We start from the raw sequence: 19,741 nt of genomic DNA, 5'->3' as shown, positions 1-19,741 counted from the left end.
AGCTACAAACGCAGACGGCAGGGAGGAAGTGTCTGCGGTAAACAACGGAGAAGAAACGAGCCCCCTACCCACGGCCCCCCCCCTTCTCCTCATCCCAACGCCGGCCCTCGCCAGAAAGCTTTTAGAAGCTACACTTTGGTGCTTCGATCCAGCCACTTTCTCTCATGAGGGCGAGGTAGAGAGGCTGCTTCCTAATGGGCCCCCTGTCTGAGGCGCTGCTCTCAGGGCACACAGGGACGCTTGTGTTGCCTAGGCTGCTCCGAGCCGAGCTGGGATGTGAAGGTAAAGAAAGAAACAACAACCTGCCTGTGTGTGCGTGTGTGTGTGGGGGGGGGGGTGTGTGTGTGTTGATGACACCTAGTAATATACTTCAAACAGGTATGAGTTTTAATGTAAAGTGCCAGAGAATACCAGAGAACAGCCAATTGTTTATGCTTGTTTATGAGGGTGGGTGGGTGTGTTTGTTTGTTTGGGGGTGGGGGGGGTGTTATTCTTCAAAGAGGTATGATGTTAGGTAATGCAAGGTGCGCTGTAAGGTGTTGGTGAAATGGAATCATTTTAAATGTACGCGTGCATGTGTGTGTGTGTGGGCGTGCATGTTTGTGCCGAAAGCCATGTGCACCCTCATTTAGAGATCAAAGTCTAGCCAATTAGCCCATCAGGGCTCTGCCGGTCAGGGTTAATTGGACCGAGTCTGATATCGGGTCAGTCCCGTCGTCGACGTGCCGGTGAGACGTTCCGGGGGCACGGAGAACAGGAGAATCTGAGACATAAGGAAAAGGGCATTTGAGGAGACGGTGAACCTGAAACACAGAGCTGTGAGGAAGGTTTCGTAAATAAGGATCGCAGGCGATTTATTCCTTGAGTTCGAATGGATCCGGTGGTTGAATCCAAAGCAGGGCTGTAAACAGGAAGAGCAATAACAGCAAATGGGTTGGACATAACATTTTGCTTGTTATCTTGTTATGTTCGATGGGATAATGTTGTTTAGAGCTTACAGCTTCTACGGTCACGGCCTTTTATGCAAATAAACATCAGGAAGAAAAAAAAAAAGCCTTGGGGTGGAGTTGCAGTGGTGAACAGCCGTCACTGTGATGTCCCGGCTCCTTCAAAGGCTTCCTATTACTTTAATATTTCTGCATATGAGGGGGGGGGGGGGGGGGGGGGGGGGGGGCTGGGTTCTCTGCCACATACTGAGTTCAATTAGAGAGGCAGCGGTAGCTCCACAGCTCCATCTGTATTAATAGAGGAAATCCGCCTTTTCATTCATTATAAATACGTTCCCCCTCCGTCTATTCTTTGCATTGTATCGGTGGATGTATACAAGATGGCCGACGAGGGTTCTTACCACCGGGGTATGTTCACAGATTAGGGGGGACGTACCTGAAGACATCACTTGAAGCCTATCACGGCTGAGTGGATGTAACATGTTGCAGGGAGGTCAGCTCAGACATTTATACCACTTTGGGTATGGTCAGTAGTGCACAGTGGGTGATTATATGTAAGATTCATGATAGGTAGTACTTACCATATTTGACATTTTCATGATTCACGCCTTTTTTATATGGGGTGCGTGAATCATCGTTTCATGACGTTACTTTCCTCGTGAATTTGCACTGTAAAATGTAATGTTTCCGGCCAAAAGCATTCTGTAGCTATTTTCTTACGTGGTCGCTAACATACTTTTCATCAATGTACTAGTGATGTGTCGCCCCACATTTTTGTACTTTGACAAAGCCCTCTTATTTGGCTTGCCAATCGCTCTTCACCTAATCCAAAGCTGGTGGAAAAATGCAATACAATACTTCTAAAGCCGCTGGGGTGTTAAGTAACGATGACAAAGAAATGATTTGTACGACCTAAGCGTGAAATTGATGACAGCCCGACAACTAACGCAGACCAATCCTCCATTCAAATCAAGCATGAAATAGTCTTCATGCTGACAAGAAAAATACTTTCCTTATTTCATGATAGGAATACATTCTGGGAACAACCCAGATGCACATTGCTGTACCCGTTTGGACAGGAATGTACATCTCTGTATACAGACAACAATGTGCTGTTGATGCATAATTAATTAATTTCAATGTTTGCCGTCACAGCTATTATTCTATTAATAATACTCCCTGTCCACTCCCGTCCACTCCACAAATAACGATGTGAGCCAATGCTTATGACTAAGTTAAGTCCATCTGAATCTATTCTAGCATTTCTTTTGAGGGGAGAGCGCTTTCACTGCAGTGCACGGCTAACCGATATGTACACATATTTTGCTTCAGAACTATGTGTTTCATAAATCGCTTTAGTCCCCTCTAATTAAGGCCCGAATGTGTGTTTCCTCATCAAGTTGCGAGATCAAAGAGAGTGCTCAAAGGCTGTTAAAGAAGGCCTTTTGCAAGTGCATCTGTGTGGTTGCATGCGCGTGTCAGTAAATCGCTTTCACTCTGTATTTTTGCTGTTTGTAATTTGTAGTGCTCCACATCAAGCCCGACCTTCAATAGTGTCCTTCTAAAATTAGCGCCGATTGTACAACAACTATGTATTTTTGGGCGGAATACAGATCTCTATTTATCACAGAAGCCTCGACCAGTCATGTCAGATCTGCTTCGTTTGAGGCAACACAGTCGCGTCTGACTGACCTATTTGGGACATGAATGAGAGTATTCACCGTGATGTGTTCGGCTAATGGAGCATATAAATGAGAGGGCAAGGGCACGCGTGTAAAGTCAGCCTGATGGATGTGAAAAGCCAGGCTTAATCAAGAGTGAGGGATGGAGGGAGGGATGTCGAATGAATAAAGCAGAGGGAGAACTCAGTGGCAAAAGTGACACGAGGTGAAATGTAAATGTAAATATGACCCCAGCAATGGAAACCGTTCCAGATCTGCTTCTGGTGCCACCGTTCATGGTAGGCTTAAACACAAGGTCCAGTGGCTTTGTGCCTACTAGGTCACTAAGTAAGCACATGCTATGTGTGTAGTACACATTATAACACCGGAGGCTGACACAGGGAGTGTTTAGTGTGCGTACTGTGCTTGTACATCACCGTGAAACAACTCTAAGCTACTCGACTTGCCGGTAATGATGCAATCATACAATGATAGAAAAAAAAGCCTTGATATTTCTTGCCTGTGAATTGGTCTGTTGTATTGTGTCAAGCTTCTGAGACATTGAGGACCCTGAAATTGCTGTTTGTATATTTGATTCGTCCTATTTCAATACAAAACTAAAGTAAACTTAAATCGATTGGTAAATGTATGACATTTTGCACAAGGACCGGTGTTTGGATCAACTTGAACACCATTGGCACGTATGACAGTAGGCGAGATAAAACATTGAAATGAACATGGAGCACTATCAATCCACTCCTTTAATTTCTTTGGTTGTGAGGATGGGCGGTTTCAGCTGCCCAGGCTGACCCCTACTTTACCCAGCTCTCTAAGGGAGCTCAGGCCCCGCTCTCCAGCCATCTGCTCATCCAGTGACGTCACGTCTCTATTCCCCTCGGGAGTCAAAAGGGCTGATGAGGAACACTACTCACCTGGCCCAGCACATCCTCTCCACCGCCTCCTCCTCCTCCCACCTCCCCCAGACTTTGTTCCCCAGACTTACTTACGCAACATGGCTCCCTGTGTGAGAGGAACTAAGGTGTCTGATTAAGTGGCTGGGCCTCCCGCTGCGCATAATATGGCATCCATCGCATTATGCACGACAGTATACGGCACGCGACAGGCTGTACAGGAAAGCAGTGATCAAGAGAAAAACAAAACAGGAATCGAGGCAGAATACGCTGCGTGACATGTGATTCACGTTTTATATAATATATGTTTTGCTCAGTGTTCAGGCAGACAGACTGAACAACACACAGACGGACAAACGCAACAAGCAGACAGACACAGACAGAACGCAAACAATCACGCAGTGAGACACACAGACACAGTGTTGGTATTTGTTGGTGCGGAGCAGACGGACTAGGCCGGGCCCTTGGGGACCCGCTATATGTATTTGACACCGGGCCCCCCTACCTAGCGCCTTTCATCTCCATTAGAGGCAGTGGACCGTGGCAGGATCCACAGAGGTCCAGATGCGCCAGACGGTAACTGCTAACTCTTTTATTTATCCCCTCCGACCGTTCTTATCTGTTTTTTTTTTTTCGCCATGCACTACTTCATCCTCCCACGCGCACTCGTCCTCCGCCTCCTTCCTTTTGCTCCACGTCGGAAACAGCTGTCGTATGTTCATTAACCGCCTAATGGTGGTGCCGATAACCCTCGGTACTGGGTTAAAGTAGCACACACGTGCGCACGCACACACGTGCGCACGCACACACGTGCGCACGCACACACGCACGCCCAAGCCCATGCACACGCGGGCCCTCAAACCAGAACCTTCCATTTCCCTGCATTTCTTTCTCACGTTTTTGTCCCCATGCTCTCGTTCCTGTTCCCTGTAATTACCCTCATTGAGTTTTGCATCCCTCTGAAGTCTGAAGCACGCGCTTGTTTTGTGTCAACGGCTGGCAGGTCGGCCTCCATCACTAAGAAAAAGGGCTTGTGGTGCACGTTTGGCTCTCGCGTCGAGAGGCAAGATAAACCTGCAACCTCTGCTTTTTTCCACATCCGCTCCCGCTCTCGCCTCTCGCGCTCTCTCTCTCTGATCTTCACCTCTCTCATCCCGGTCTCCTGATCTTCGTTTGGGGGTAATTTAAGTCAGCGGCGCTGGGCAGCACTTAAGGCGAGTTCAAAGTGTACATCTGATCTGCTCTCCTCCATGTGTGGAAATGAGAGACTGTAGGTTGATGCTGGTTGACCCTGTTTCCACATAGGGAGAGGAGTGTGGTGAGTGCCCCGCTAGGCCGATACGGAGACACCTGGGTGACTTTATTTTCCACAGGCTTGACCAGACTCCATATAATGTTAATTTGCCATAGAAAAGGAGAGATGAATCTTGCCCTTAAGTGAGCAACAATGCTCTCTTGCAAAATACGGTCTGTGTTGTTGCACATAGGTACTCATCAACATTACTTCGCTCAGGCCTGTATGACTAATAATTAGTCATATGACCTAAATGTGCTGCCAACGATGTTGTCGTTTGGCTAACCTCCTGTTCTTTTTAGTTGTCTCTCCCCTCTCCACCCCACATCACCATATGTTTTTCCACCAATCAAAGGCCACACTGATACAAATCTGGGTCTTGCAAGACTATTTCCTGGCAGCCTTCTTACTTCTCTTTTCTTCACTGTTTTTTTGGGGTTGGCGCATTTAGTTATTCCGGTTTCGCCTTTGATACCGTAGCTTTGCCGGTTTCGCCTTTGTCCCTCGACAGTGACATCCTGCTAACTGTTGCGGGTTTGTGGAGTTCTCTCTCCTGATCGGATAAAATGGAAAATGCTAAAGGGGGGAAGCTATTTCACACGTATTTAAACAGATGAATATCACTGACTTGCTTGCTTTCTTTTAATGCACTCTGCTGACGTGCTGCTAAGTGTGGTGAGATGCGCCTTGCCACACAAGCTGCGTACATCGCACTGCGTAACACAGTACATCTGGTGAGCTCGCCTCCACCTCGCCTCCACCTCGGCTCCACCTCGGCTCCAGCTGTGCTCCGCTTTTGGAGCAAACGCGTCACACATCGTCACCATGCGCTGTCCTGTGTTGTTATGTCAGGCAGGAGGTTCCATCGGTTCAGTTAGTCAGGCATCCGTCCAGAATGGTGTCAGCCCTTATGTAAATATGTGTCTTTGGAAACACGCTGTGCACACCCTAATAATCTGCAACAGTTTGATTGGACCTGTGTGGAAAGCGGGGGATTTTGTAGATGGTAAATATATATTGACACACTCTTTGATTATGCATTTCCAAGATTTTAGATCTGATAAATGGAAAATGTACAAGCCAGTGACCAGTGGCGTGGCGTGGGAATTTTTTTTGAGTAAGTGAGACAAAACCTTTAATCTGCATGCTTTTTGAAGTTGGGGAACAGAAAATAGTACGTCGCAGCTTGTATCTATTAAATGTAATGTAAATGTAAGAGCTATTTGAGCGCCTGGTAATTTTACCAGGATTTACACACGCCTCTAACCTGACCGACACGACACATGCGCTCTCTCTCTCTCTCACTCACTCACTCACTCACTCACTCACTCACTCACTCACTCTCACACACGCACAGTCCTCCTACACAATGTTCTCCACACGCAGCTGAAGCTTCGACATTGGCCTGCCGTCAGATTTAATTTTTCGTTTCTGCCCGTAGGGCAGTTTGGTTAAATTTGACTAAATACTCTAAATCTCTCGACCCTCCTTGTTGCAAACATGCTAATCTCCCGCTATTTATTTACGTTGATGCTTTGATTTGATTGGTGTGAAGCCTGGCACCCTGCTGACTAATCACAGGAGGGCAGTGTCACGACGGTAGCCTCACCTGATTGGTTAATCCTTCTTCTTTTTTTTCACCAAGGGATGCCATCTCGGGCTGGCTTCCTCACAGACATACAGTGTGCAATGTCGTGTTTTACCACGTATTCAGTATTTAAGATTTAGAGGCGCTGTTTCGCGCATTTTGAAATGCTCAATAAATTCAAAGTACAGATATTTAATTGGAGAGATATTTTTTCCAGCCCTTTCCAGCGTTCTTCTGAGGAAAGGGGAGTCATGCAACTTTAGAGGTTTAGAACCATAAGAGTTTATGGAAGAAATACCTTTATTTTTTGTCTACGCTAAGCTACGAAGGGGATCAATAGTAATCATACTTCTTGATGAAAATCCTGATAAAAAAAACATAACTGCAATCGGCTTCACGGTACACGCCGTGATCACTTTGTAATTGAAGCCTTTCTTAGATCCATTCTTAAGCCTTTCTTCGAAAAAAAACAGGCCTTTGTCCTCCAATCAGTTCTCGCTTCACTGCATGCAAACGCCAAGATAACAATCAGGCAGTCAGTGAACATTGTGTCTAGGCAGCGGGATCTAAAATGTTGGCCAATGGTAGCGGAAGAAACAGATGGATGGAGACAAGCAACAAGGTAGCCGGCAGAATGAGGAAAGGCTGTTGCTGCCTGAGGAGCGGAGACCATGGTATCGCTGCGTGGGCCCAGGCAGCCCCCTGCTGCTATAAACATCCAGGAAGTTATATGTTGATCCATCAGATCGTTGTTAAGGAGATGGGGAGGGGGTGTCAGAGGGAGGGCGACCTGTAGCTCTTTCTGATCACTTCATTCTCCCTGGGCAATAAAGGAACAACGGGAGGAGGACGAGATTGAAGCTCGTTGAGTAGTGATAGAATGAGGAACAGGGTCGATTATCAGGGGGGGAAGGACATGTAGGATGTGGAGAAGAAAAGCGACCTTGAAAAAAATACAAATAAAATAAAAGGTACATTTTCTGCATTTGTTAGGAAATCTATAGAATGACACTGTTTAGCAGGCAAACATTAAAGCTTTAATACATTCACGGCACGCGCACGCACACCGAGGGACTATGTCATGTCACTGCCTCTGTCTAATCTGGTGTTCATGTCCACCCTTTTTTGGCACCGGCAGTTGGTGTTTATGCTCCTGGAAGCCCTGTCTGGATTGCCAGGTGATTGCAAAAGAAAAAAAGACTAGACCTTGTTTTGTTTTGTTTTTCCTCGTGCCATATGGCAACGGTTCACCACCCAACCCAGGTGTGATTTATGAATTGGATAAACATGCTACCGAAGTATCAGGAACGTTAATTATTTCTCCCTCTTTAATGAGCCATCTACACCCTCCAGTGACTAACTTGGGCCCTTATTTAACATTCATTGGGGTGCACAACTAAGTCATCAGTCATGATGAAAGATAAACATGCTGCAAAATCGTAAATATTACAGTGAACTTGCTCTTCATTACTTTAGCATGACCTCCTGTTTAACCTCTTATAATTTACTTCATGGACATACGGCCCTTTCCACTATGTTTGGAAAGCAATTATGTTTCCTTTCGGAAAGCTGACCTTCTCCCTAATTCATGACCTACCCTTGTCGTAACGCACTTTGTTCTCAAATATCCAGAGATTTAAAAACAAAACCTTAACTAAAATAAAAGTCAATGTACAATAACTGTTTCAATAGGTTTTTGCATTTCACGTACAGAAGCGCTGAGGCCTCTCGGTTGTGTAATGTGGGAGGTCGAACAACGCCAGCATTCAGCTGTATCTGCCTTATACAATCCAGTCGACACCGTACCATTCAAGGTAACGTGTACTTTGCAATCGTCTGCTCTGCTCGGCCAAAGCCTATGATCTCAAAGCTCACACAGGACCGTACAGTTGATTGATAAGCCACAGTGAAGGTTCACATTCACAGTGTGACAAGCCTCAAAAAGGCATTTTATGCGTCTATTCACAATGTCCTATAAGGTTCAGTTTCACTTATATAAGCCATGTGAAGGAGAACACAGGGTCAATGGTACACTCCGGTTCTTACCAGGGAATATACAGCAAGATAGCCGGTTACAATTTATGTCATGTCAAAAACCCATCCAGGCGTCTGATTGCTTCATCGCAGCTCGCTTTGGCATCGTAACCCCCCTTACTCCGCAAGTCACACGGCAACCGTTTAGTCTTCAATTCGACCCAATTTGGATAATAGTTAGCGACTGTCAAATCAGCTTCAAATTTTTCCCTAATTCCTGGAGTTTCATCATCTGTAATTTATTCCGGCTACAGGCCTATTAATTCTGCTGTTTCATTTTGGTGTCTTAAGGTATGACTGCGGTGAGTAATGTGTTCTGTTTGGGATGTAGATTCTGGCTGCCTGCCTGTTCAGCATGTTCAGTGGGCTCGGAGAGGCCACGGTGAAAGCAGCTTTGCCATCAGAACAGTGTGTGCCCCGTAAGGCTGCCTCTCTGTGAAGGCACAGGCGTCATAGGAGAGAGAGACGCTAACCGCAAGCTCTAGGCTGCGGTTGAAAAGCTGTTTTGAAATCCTGAGAGGAATGGGTTAATATCCGTTCCTTTTCATCTTGGTCAAGATTTTTTTTCAGTGGTCTTTGTTATCTGAAGGTAACTCGTTTCCAATTTGCGTCACATGGTCGACAATGTAGCGCAGCTATTTGTTAGAAAAAAATTCTCTGAGAAATAAATGTCTACTTCCGATGATTTGGTTTAGAAATCGAGGTTACGGAGACTCAAATTGTGAAGATGATGCCCGCGTCTGGGGAAGGGTCAAGTGTTTTGTTGGTTATAATACGGTGAACACAAGTTAACATATATTTTTTTCTTTTAATCCTTCACAACATCAGCGTCAACCTGCCGCCATTTGAAACCTCTCTCCAAGTTTGAGATTTAGAAACTCCTCATGGAATGTTTCCTCAAGAGGTGGGTATAGAAATTGCCATTTTCCAACTCAGCCATCCCTTTATCTATTATCCCGATTCTTACTCAAAGCAAACAACTCTAATCATTGGACCAATAATGGCAGACCATTTTGATAACGACCCAAATTCCTCCTTTTGGGTTTCTTTTCTGAAGGAAGCAAGAATGTTCCGCTGCACACAAGGCCTTCTCTTCCACTCTTGTGCCGTTTCTTCACGGCAGTGACCCGTTGTGCTCCATCCCCCGTGCCTCGACCTCCGTTCTCCTCTTCACTGCTCTGTTCAATCCCTCTAAGCATGTTCTAATTTGTCTTTCACTGCCTCCGTCCGCTCGTTTATCTCCCAGCCCCAGATTGTGTCTGTAACCACGCGCTCCGGGCCTAGGCTAGACTCACACCATATTCTCTTATGATGACGGGCCGAAATGGCCTGCTCCAGGGTGAGAGTGCGTGTGTGTGCGTGTGCGTGCGTGTGCGTGTGTGTATGCGCGCACATGTGCACGCATGCATCATACACGGGCAGAAACGGATGGGGACATAACTTTTTGCCATACAAAGTCAAGATTTTGAAATCTTGACTTTGTGACTTCAGCTCATTCTAAAGGACCGACGTTTTAATTCCTGACTTCAGCTCCCTTTCCGTTACCGCCAACGTCGTTATTTATAAGCGCCGATGCCAGTTTGTGTTGGCATGATGCTAATTGGTCCCACAGGCTCCCGCCCTTTCTATCGCGGGCGTCACAAGGGGTCTGTCGTAGCGTCTCTCCGACAGAGCGTCGGACCCCCAACTGCGCTTTGTGAGATTAGCCTTGCCCACCCCCCGGAGGCAGAGCACTTGAAGCGGGGCGTTTTAGAAGGACGTAGTGAAGTGGAAAGAAGACAGCCCCCCACTCTGGGGGGGGGGGGGGGCACGTTTTTGGCTTTGAACGCTGGATTAAACGAAGGCATATCATCATCTCCTAGCATGCACACAAACACAGTCACAGAGACACCCACAGACACAGACACACGCACAGTCACACACACCGACACATAGACACACACACACACACTGATTTACTTATGGTTATCTCCTAAGCGGCTTACAGACTACAAAGGGTCCACCATGATCAATTGATCATTATTGGAACCAACAGTGCAACAAGTCCCTGATCGATTCCAATCTTCCCCGTTTTGAGCAGTTGATCTGTCTACCCATGGACAGCCTTCCGTTGCTTTTCGTTGTCACCGAGGGTCAATCATCGAGTGGTTGCACGCAATGTTAACATTCTGCCTTTTTTTTCATTCAACCTTTGACCCCACGTCCCACCCATTATTTCAAGAACGTCATGGGTGTCAGATCATTCTAGATCAGCTGTCGGGGGATGTTGTTAAAGGGAGCGATTGGTCAGTTTCTTAAAGCTTGCTGATTACGGAGGACAGAGGCTGCTGCTATTGAACCGTGTGTTTGTGTGTCCGTGTGTGTATGTCCCAGAGTTCGGGGTTGTGTTTATGTGTGTGTTTGAAGGTTTGGGGTTGTACGTGTGTGTGGGGGGGATTATGTGTGTGTCGATTCTCCTGTTTTAGCACATTATTGTATAGACTCAGTATTGTATAGCCACTCAGACTTTGACTGGCTTTGTCTTTTTTCTTTTTTTCTTAGCTGCAACCTTTACTTGAATATTTTGCATCCTCTCATCTTATAATTTTTTTTACCTGGACCTAACCGGCTCCGTCTGGAATGAGATGATCAAGGCCCCGGAGTGAGGAGCTCCGACAGCGGCGTGCGGATCCCTCAATCACATCACGGAGCCCATCATGTCGAGCAGTTGGCGGCTCCAGCTCCTTGCGTTTTTGTTTTTTGGGCGGCGCTTCAGGACTTTTTCGGTAGTGGCTTCCGATTCCGGCAGTCCTCTGGTGATCTCGTATCCACCCACGCTTGATTAAATACATTATTCACAGGCTGCCAACCTTATCAGATGGCAAATCCTGGCAAATCCTCTGTACACATAGCTTTCGAGGACGCCGTGTGCGTCTTCCCTGAATCGCCGAGCCTTTGCGTCCGTTTGTGCAGGCGGGTGTATTTCAGTGTGGGCAACCACCACTAATAACACCTTTCTCGACATGGCTCTCCATCACCTGTCCGAGCATACCTCTTCATTGCTCTGCCTTGCCGACCGTTCAACCTGTATCTATATTGTCGTTTATTGCTGAGTTTGTTGTGCTCACATCCCATCAGATCATGTGTGTCTTTGTTAACGGCTGTTGTTGAACAAATGCACTGTATTAGCCTACAGTGTGCGCTCTGATGCAAGCGGCAAATTGCACATTTAATTGGGACTCAATAGGGATTTGCGTATCGATTTGATAACGGTTTCTGTAGCCTTGTAACACAGAGAAACAAGGTGCTCCACACACCATGGCTGGTCGTACAGATTTGCAATGTTCTTGCAGTTAGTAAGTAGATCAAGACCAACTCCACACACAAACACAGAGAAAAACTAACACACACACACACACACACACACACACACACACACACACACACACACACACACACACACACACACACACACAGAAAAACACACACACACAGAAAAACACACACACAGAAAAACAAACATATACACACACACACAGAAACACACACTCACTCACTCACACACAGAAAAACACACACACAGAAACTCTCTCTCTCTCTCCCTCTCCCTCTCTCCCCCTCCCTCCAAGAGAGAGAGATAAACAGACACACACACCATGTATAAACATGAAGTCGCTGATCTGGGCTGACATCTCTCGGGCAGGGCGCTACAAACAGGAAGAGGTGTGCCAGCGATAACCTGGACCACAGGAAGTGACCTCATTGTTGATGGGGAATCTTTCTGAGAGTGTTGCCATCTGTCACTCTAGTTGTACAGAATGTGCTGCAGACGAGGTCAGCTTGTCTGTGTGACACACAGACAAGCTGACCTCGTCTGCAGCACATTCTGTACAACTAGAGTTGTACAGAGGCATACACCTACACACACACAAGGCATACACACACACTGTGTGTATGCCATACACACACAGTGTGTGTGTATGCCTTGTCTCCCAATGATGTTTAGTTCCTGAGGAGAGCAGTGTTGCCTTTTCTCATCACACTGGCCCCATTGTCTGCCCTCAGTTGTTGACTTGTGTACTTTTGGACAGGCTACTCAAAAGGTTCTTGCAAACAAGATAAAACAATAGCTCGATAACTGTAGAGAGAACTAAGTTCCTCTTTTAATTCTCTGTGCGCTGTTTATCGTCAAGTATAAGAAACAATAAAATGAAGCCTGGTTGAGTCTGGCTATTCCTCTGCTCGAACTCTCGTTTTCTTTTCCTCTTTCTCATATCCCTGTATTTAGCAGGCTTTATTGTGAATTCATTGAGGTTTATTTCTATATTGCTTTTCGTGTAATGAAATCCTTTGTGCTCCTGTTTGTGTGTTTCAGTCAGTGTGTTGCCGGACAGTATTTCAGCTCCATATTCTCTCTCTCAGTCCTGGCTATTCTGTGTCCGTCTTTCTCTCCGTCTCTCTTTCATTCCTACCCCAATCCAGGGTGTTGCAGACAGATTTGCCTTAGCCCAAGCAAACCCCACGCAATTATTAACATCGCTATCGCTCCCTAGTTTCCCGTTTCACTCTATTCAGTGTTCGACCATTCTCTCACTATTCAAACTCCTATTTTTATGTACAAAATGCCTCCCCCAGGCCTTTTTCCCCATCATTCTGCTTCCTGCCGACTCCAGTGTCTCATGAGCCTTTATCCTTCATATGTTGTCCTTTCTCTCTCTCTCCCTCCGGCACTCACCGCCTCAGGGACAGTTCCCTGCTGCGTTCATGCTCTCCCCATAATGGTCCTAATCTTCTGTGGTTCCTTACTAATTTACTTTCTGTTGTGCTGTGCTTCTGTTTGTGTGTGTGTGTGTGTGTGTTAGTGTGTGTGTGTGTGTGTGTGTTTTCTACCTCACAATAACAAGCGTCTGGCAGTGTGTTGAGATGCATTTGAGTTTAACACATCACGAGCCGGAGCTGTCTTTTCTCTGGAAGGCGTGGAAGGATCCTCAAAGGCGGCATCGGTGGTTGTGCGCTCGCGTTCGCTACATGCTAATTCCCACCAGTTACTTGAAATGTTTTCACGTGCCGCGCTGAAGAGCACTCAAACAGCGAATATCCGTGTTGGCGCGCATCAAAAGCGCTGCATAGCGGCGTATGTAAATATTTTAATTAGCTAAGCACACTTCAAAGCCCGCCGCTTATGAATATGCAACATTACGTTATCCCCCGCACCGCCACATATACACACACACGCACACACACCCCCTACCTTGACTGCCATCTAATATCTGGTCTTTGATGCGCACCACATGTCTGTCCTTCTGTTCAATGTCTAGATGCACACAAACCCACTTACTCACTGCCTCACCCACCCACTCAGTGCCTTACTCACTCACTCACACACCCCACACACACAAACATACTCACTCACTCACACACACAAACACACTTACTCACTCACTCACTCACTCACACAAGCCAAAGACTCACACACACACAAACACACACACACAGGTGTATGTGGTGGGGGTGGGTTTGTACCTTTTGTTAATGCTTCAGCTCTACAGCTTCTTAAACGCTCAATGCTTCCCGCTTTGTGCTTCCTTCACACTGAAGGCCACTTCTTCAAGTGCGTGATCCTTCTAACCTCCTCTCACTCCTCCCTTTCCACATCGGCTCCTTACCGATTCCCGATGCCATCCCTCCCCAATCTGGAGTAGAAAGCGCTTTTTTGTTCGCACGCCTCCTCTTCCCACCTCTTGCCCCTAACCCACCAACCCCCCCCAGCCCTCCCTCTTTCTCTCTCAAGGCGGCAGGAAGTGGGTGTGTGTGTGTGTGTGTGTGTGTCAACATAGTTTAGAGAGTGAGTGAAGGCCGAGAGAGGTAGAGAGGAAGGGAGAGCGAGAGGGAGGGGAGACACTGCTGAGCGGTGGAGGGGTCCGGCGGGTTGGAGGGGTTGCAAAGGGTGGATTCTGATTAAATAATAAACAGCTGTGTGAACGAGTGAACGAGCCAGTGAGTGGAGAGCAGCGGAGGAGGGAAGAGGGAGCCCGGAGGTCTCGGTGGCGACCCGTCGTTCCCCCGAGAGGAAGAAAGAGGAGAAGTAGACCAAAGAGACGGAAAGACACTGAAACCAGTTCCCTTTGACTCGAGCCTGACGGGGAAGAGAAGGAAAGACGATTACACTTTCACCTCTTCCGTTTGCTCTCTTACCTCTGCGTGGAACGGAGTAGCTGAAGCAGAGGCCTTGGGACCCACAGAGGTCCTGACAGGCCCTGAGGCCCCCAAGACCATAGAAGAAGAAGAAGAAGAGTTCTCCAGGGAACTCGTTTGGAAGCGTGGACCCCAAACCAGAACATCTGAAGGGTGGGCCGGTTTCACAAAGTGTGCACAAAGGCCCTGTTGTGGCGATGATTAGGAGGGTGTGAGAGAAGGAGGCTGGGGTTGGAACGAGGAGTTCCTTGGGTGGGGCCTGGGCCGGTAAGGTTAGTGAAAGGCCAGAGACTGTAGCTGCTCTGTCTCACTCGGAGCTGTGTGGGGCCGGCTTTACCTCCAAGGAGCGCGAGGACTCACCATGTGGCTTGCCCTGCGCTGCTGTTTAACCTCTTAAACTGAAGTGGGTCAGTGTTCATGCCTCTGGATTCCTGCTTTTCATAAGTAATTTAGAACAAATGCGTTTGCTCTCGAACCCAAAGTTGGACCATAACGGAGAAAGTTAAGGCAGCTCGTTCATGCCCTGAGGGGGGGGAACTAAAGTGTGTGGGGGGGGAACTAAAGAGAGATAGGGGCTGAAGTGAGTTCAGAGAGGAAAGGCTTTTCCTCTGGCCCCACCACCGGTTTACATCAACCAGTCCTCCCTAAGGACCTGGAGCCGTTATCTCCCTCGCCGGACCTCCGCCCAAGACCCCAGCGATTCCACGCCCAGCCTCACTGACTTTGTTGCTGGCCTTGGAGGAGCACCACCACCTGGGCTCTCTCTCTCTCTCTCTCTATCCTTCTCTGACCCAGCTGTGAGGCATGACCACGGGCTAACGGCTCCTCTCCGCCCTGGCAACCGCTTCTGCCGCCGGCGCCGCTGCTGCTGCTGCTGCTACTGCTACCGCCGTGGGTCTGAAGAGGATGTTTCTGTCATGTGGCCGGATCAGGCGAGCACACACCGGCGTGCCCCCGCAACAGCGCTGCCAAGGGCTTTCTGAGGGCTGCGCGGCGCCTCACCGAGGATCATTACCTGGACCGCTGTCGTCCGTCGCGCCCCAAACCCTCCCAGGCGCCCCGCTCCGCTCCGCAGGTCCCCCCGACCCAGGAGGCTCGCAGCCCGCCTGCAGAGGATCCACAGAGCGATCGAGCCCGGAGCCGGACTGTCCGGGTCAGGACCCGGACCACTGGAGGACCCCGCCGTCCCACTCCCCGACCCCCCGGTGCCCTCCGACCGGCGAGCCCTCGGAGGAGGGGATGTGGTGATCGCCGTTGGGCGTGGGAGGGGCCGAAGCGTGTGTTGCAACATGATAGGCTTGAACTTGGGCCTGCAGGAGGTGCTGCAGAAGTTTGAACAGGTAGATCCGACCACGGAAATGCCCAATGGGAGTCTGGGATTGTATCTAGTGCGCACCCATGCACACACAAACACCACCATAACATAGATGTAAAAGGAGGAGTGAATGTGTGTTTCTGTGTGTATGTGGTCCCTTGTGGGATTTTGCCGTGCTTCATGTACTTACGGATGAGAACTTTGATGTCATTGAAATGGTGACTTATCGGAGAAAGAAACTTAACCTTTCAATAGTTGCAAGCATTGTGATGCTGCAAAAATAATTTTTCTTTAGCCCAGGTCACACTGTAATTGAGTGAAGAGAAAAGTTGTGAAGGGACCTCGCAGAGAGGCGGACGCTTCTGAAAGGGTTAACATTCATAGTGCTGAAGGTCGCGCTGCTTATTGCCATTGTATAGTGCATATAGGATTCATTTGAATTCCTGTCGCTACCTGACTCTAACCTTGTTACCCTTCTTGCTCTCTGTGCTTGTTTCTGTGTGTGTGCGTGTGTGTTTGTGGCTGTGATATGCTAGTTCCGGTCTCTCTGCCTTTTGCGTCTCCAGTAGATTATACAGAAATTAGGGTAATTGTTTGTTTGTGTCTCTAAGCTGTCCTGAATTCCTCAATGTTCTGGTGGGGCCGCTTTGTATTTTTCTGACATGATTTGGTTAGCCCGTTGACGTGCGTCCCGGTGTGTGTCTGAGTGAGGGAGACAGTCAGTGATTCATGTCTCCAGACGTCACCTTCCCATTTGTCACATTGTATCAGAGCTGAGTTGGGGATAAAGGAAGACATGACGTTAGTAGTCAGACGTTGGCCTATATGCCAAACTGTAACAGACGCATGCTAGTTTGTGTGCTTGTGCACATGCTAGCATTGTAAAAGGGTCTGAGCAGCCACTACTACCTGTCGTGTGTGTGTGTGTGTGTGTGTGTGTGGTACGATTTTTTTTTTTTACCCACTCGCTCGTTCTCTCAGTGCTCACTCTCTGGCTATATATCGATCCCTCCCCCCCACCCATCCTGTGTGTCTCTGGCTTGTTTGACCTTTGCGTACCATTTGATTTGTTTGGAGTGGTCAGCATGTGACTGCTGGACTACTTGATCCCCCGTTTAGCTCAGCCTCAGATAGCCACTGGCGACTGGTTCTTTTGCCAAGTACAGCACTCGAACACTGGTGCTTACACTGAACACATAGCCCATCTGCCAACTGCTGTGTGCCCTAACTGATGCCTCAATCGGGGCCGGCTAGAGGTATAGCTCATGTAGGCGGTAACTGAGGGCGAGCTGGGCGATGGTCGCCCTCAAAGGAAAATCGATGTTCCTTTGTTAATAAATAATATTACGATTTAGATTTGCTGGGCAGCCTTCCTAATTTTATGCCTTTAGGGAATAAATGAACAAAAAAAAAATGACACTTTGAACCCTTTTCTCCCAATTTTTCATCTGCACTGGCCAGGTGCGGTTGTACATGCACTTGTGTTTTAACTTATATGGCCGACTGCGACAACAAAGCCCTTTTCATAAAGAGGGAGACAATGTGAGCCAATGTTATTTTGTAATGAAAACTGACTTTGCGTTTCTTAAAACATTGTTTTCGTAACATTTTCCGATAATCAAGTACAATCACTGATTGCCTATAATTAGTCCAACAATAACTGGCTGAAATCCAGAGCCTCGAACACTTTTTCTTAATTCATTTGGACCGTGAGACTTCCTTGTGCAGACACTTTGGCTAGCCCACTATCTTCAGATATTTTCTAGGGTTTTTGAGGAGAGTGTAGTGTCAAAATAACTACAAGCAAGCCTCAGCACAGCAGCATTGGGAGAAAGAGAGTTTTTGTGTTCTAAAAATAAACCGTTTGACTGAATTCTCTGTTGTGTCAGTCCTCCCCTTGTATCACACACACACACACACACACACACACACACACACACACACACACACACACACACACACACACACACACACACACACACACACACACAGAGAGACAGACAGTTTTTTCCATCACCTTCGCCACTGGTGGTACCTGGGACAGAGTTGTTATGTCGACAGATGCTATAGGGGTGATTTTCGTCTGATAAGAGACGGTGCCGGGAAAAAATTGAAGGACCAGAATCTCGGTCCGTCTTACTTTGTTTTGTTTGGTGTCTTTTTGGATAAAGGCCAGAAAGGACATTGCACTAGTATCACTACTTTACACACGGGGCGAAAAAAATATAGAAGCGTGAAGAATAGCAGAGGCCCTCAAGGCATATCCGGGTCTGCCACTGCATCAATGACTCGTCCAGAAAATAAGGGCTAAACGTCTCTCCTCAGAATCCCATCGACCTTGACCGAATGTTGCCCCCCAAAGAAATTCCCCAATTTCCCATTTGGGATTAGTAAAGTAATATCTTTTAAAAAACGGTGTCTCGTCTGTTTTCAGGACATCCAGGCTGAGATCGATGCCCACAACGACATCTACCGCAGCGTGGAGGGGAACAAGTCCAAGATGGTCAAGGCCCTGGGCAGCTCGGAGGAGGCGGTGTTCCTCCAGCACCGCCTGGACGACATGAACCACCGCTGGAGCGACCTCAAGACCAAGTCGGCCAACATCCGGTCAGTAGCACCCAGTCACCGCACCAGACCACCCAGTCACTGCTCCACATCACACAACTGATGGTCAGTAGCAGCACCTAGTCACTTCACCACCCCACCCTGGGTCACAAGCAGCACCCACGTCCAAGCTGGGATGTGATTAAGGTTTGTTGATGGTCGCCCATGTGTCATTCTGCAGGCTGTGTTTTTATTATGTGAACACAAGAATGGCTTTTAAAGGCACTAACTGACTTTTGCCTTACCTGAGAGGTACACGTTGCTTCACATCTCCATACGACCTACTCCACCGGAAACGGTTCTTACGGTTCATGTTTAGTCATTGCCGATGTTCCAAACAAACTCCCCTCAAGTTCCAATGACCTCCAATTATCCTCCAAATTGAGTCTTTCTTTAACTGTCCTTGTGTATACAATGCCTTTTACAATGTCGTACAGCTCCTTTAATATCTCTACCTCAACTGCACCTTGTCCGTGATTGCAAATTTACAGTAGGGAGAAAATATGAAATAAACGAGAGGTGCACAGTCTGAGGAGGGACACAGGGTTGTAGTTATGTCCCCATATAACTAGTCTCCTCGGGCCAAATATACTAATCTAGGATTGATTGAAATTCAAAATGTACTTTCCTCAAAAACACGTTTATATATAGGGAGACGCGTCCACAAGCGTAGAAATAAACTTGTAAAAAAGTTTATCAAAAGTTAAAAATTAGCATGTTGCTTAGCGTCTGTTGTGCTTCAGACGGACTCAGTGAAGCAGCTCTCATTGATTAGAGTCTGAGCGTTTCCTCACGGCTGAGTAAGGCGACTCAATGCCTAATTGCCTGATCTAGCCAGGGCGTTAAGAACGCACGTATCTACACACAGTGATACAGTAGGGGGTTGTAGGCACAAAGTGGGTTTGCAAACCTCCAAAAAACACAAAGAATAAGAATAAACTTTTAATTTGTTTATGTTGATCGCAAGAACCCAAGCCTATACGTTGGAGTAGTGTAGCTCGTTCCCCCCCCCCCTCCCCAAGGTTACTCCTTAGTATGTCATAACACTCAGTGGTTACCGTAGTCCCTGTAGCTGTGGCTGTGCTCTTCCCGGGGGATGGCCTCCAGACATCTACATTAACCTACAGTGGCCTGATGCCTCCCTGGCAGGGGACTGACAAGATAAAGGACGGCAGAGTCGGGGGAGACAAGGCTGGCTCACATAACTTCCAAG

At 47.6% G+C, this 19,741-nt stretch overlaps 1 protein-coding gene across 3 annotated transcripts in view; it reads left to right on the top strand.

The window, feature by feature from the left end:
* The window catches only part of utrn (utrophin), a 171,244-nt gene that overhangs the window by 84,381 nt on the left and 67,122 nt on the right, over window positions 1–19,741 (top strand). For all 3 annotated transcript variants that reach the window (XR_003974299.1, XM_030345001.1, XM_030345000.1), the window contains exon 55: window positions 18,359–18,531. Coding sequence is in view for 2 of the 3 variants with exons in the window: in XM_030345001.1 (XP_030200861.1) it covers window positions 18,359–18,531 (173 nt within the window). In the remaining variant the exon portion in view is untranslated. The remainder of the gene's footprint in view (window positions 1–18,358; window positions 18,532–19,741) is intronic.

This window comes from Gadus morhua, chromosome 21 (assembly GCF_902167405.1).
Source record: "Gadus morhua chromosome 21, gadMor3.0, whole genome shotgun sequence".
NCBI classification, from domain to species: domain Eukaryota; kingdom Metazoa; phylum Chordata; class Actinopteri; order Gadiformes; family Gadidae; genus Gadus; species Gadus morhua.
This window is presented reverse-complemented; position numbering and strand designations above follow the sequence as displayed.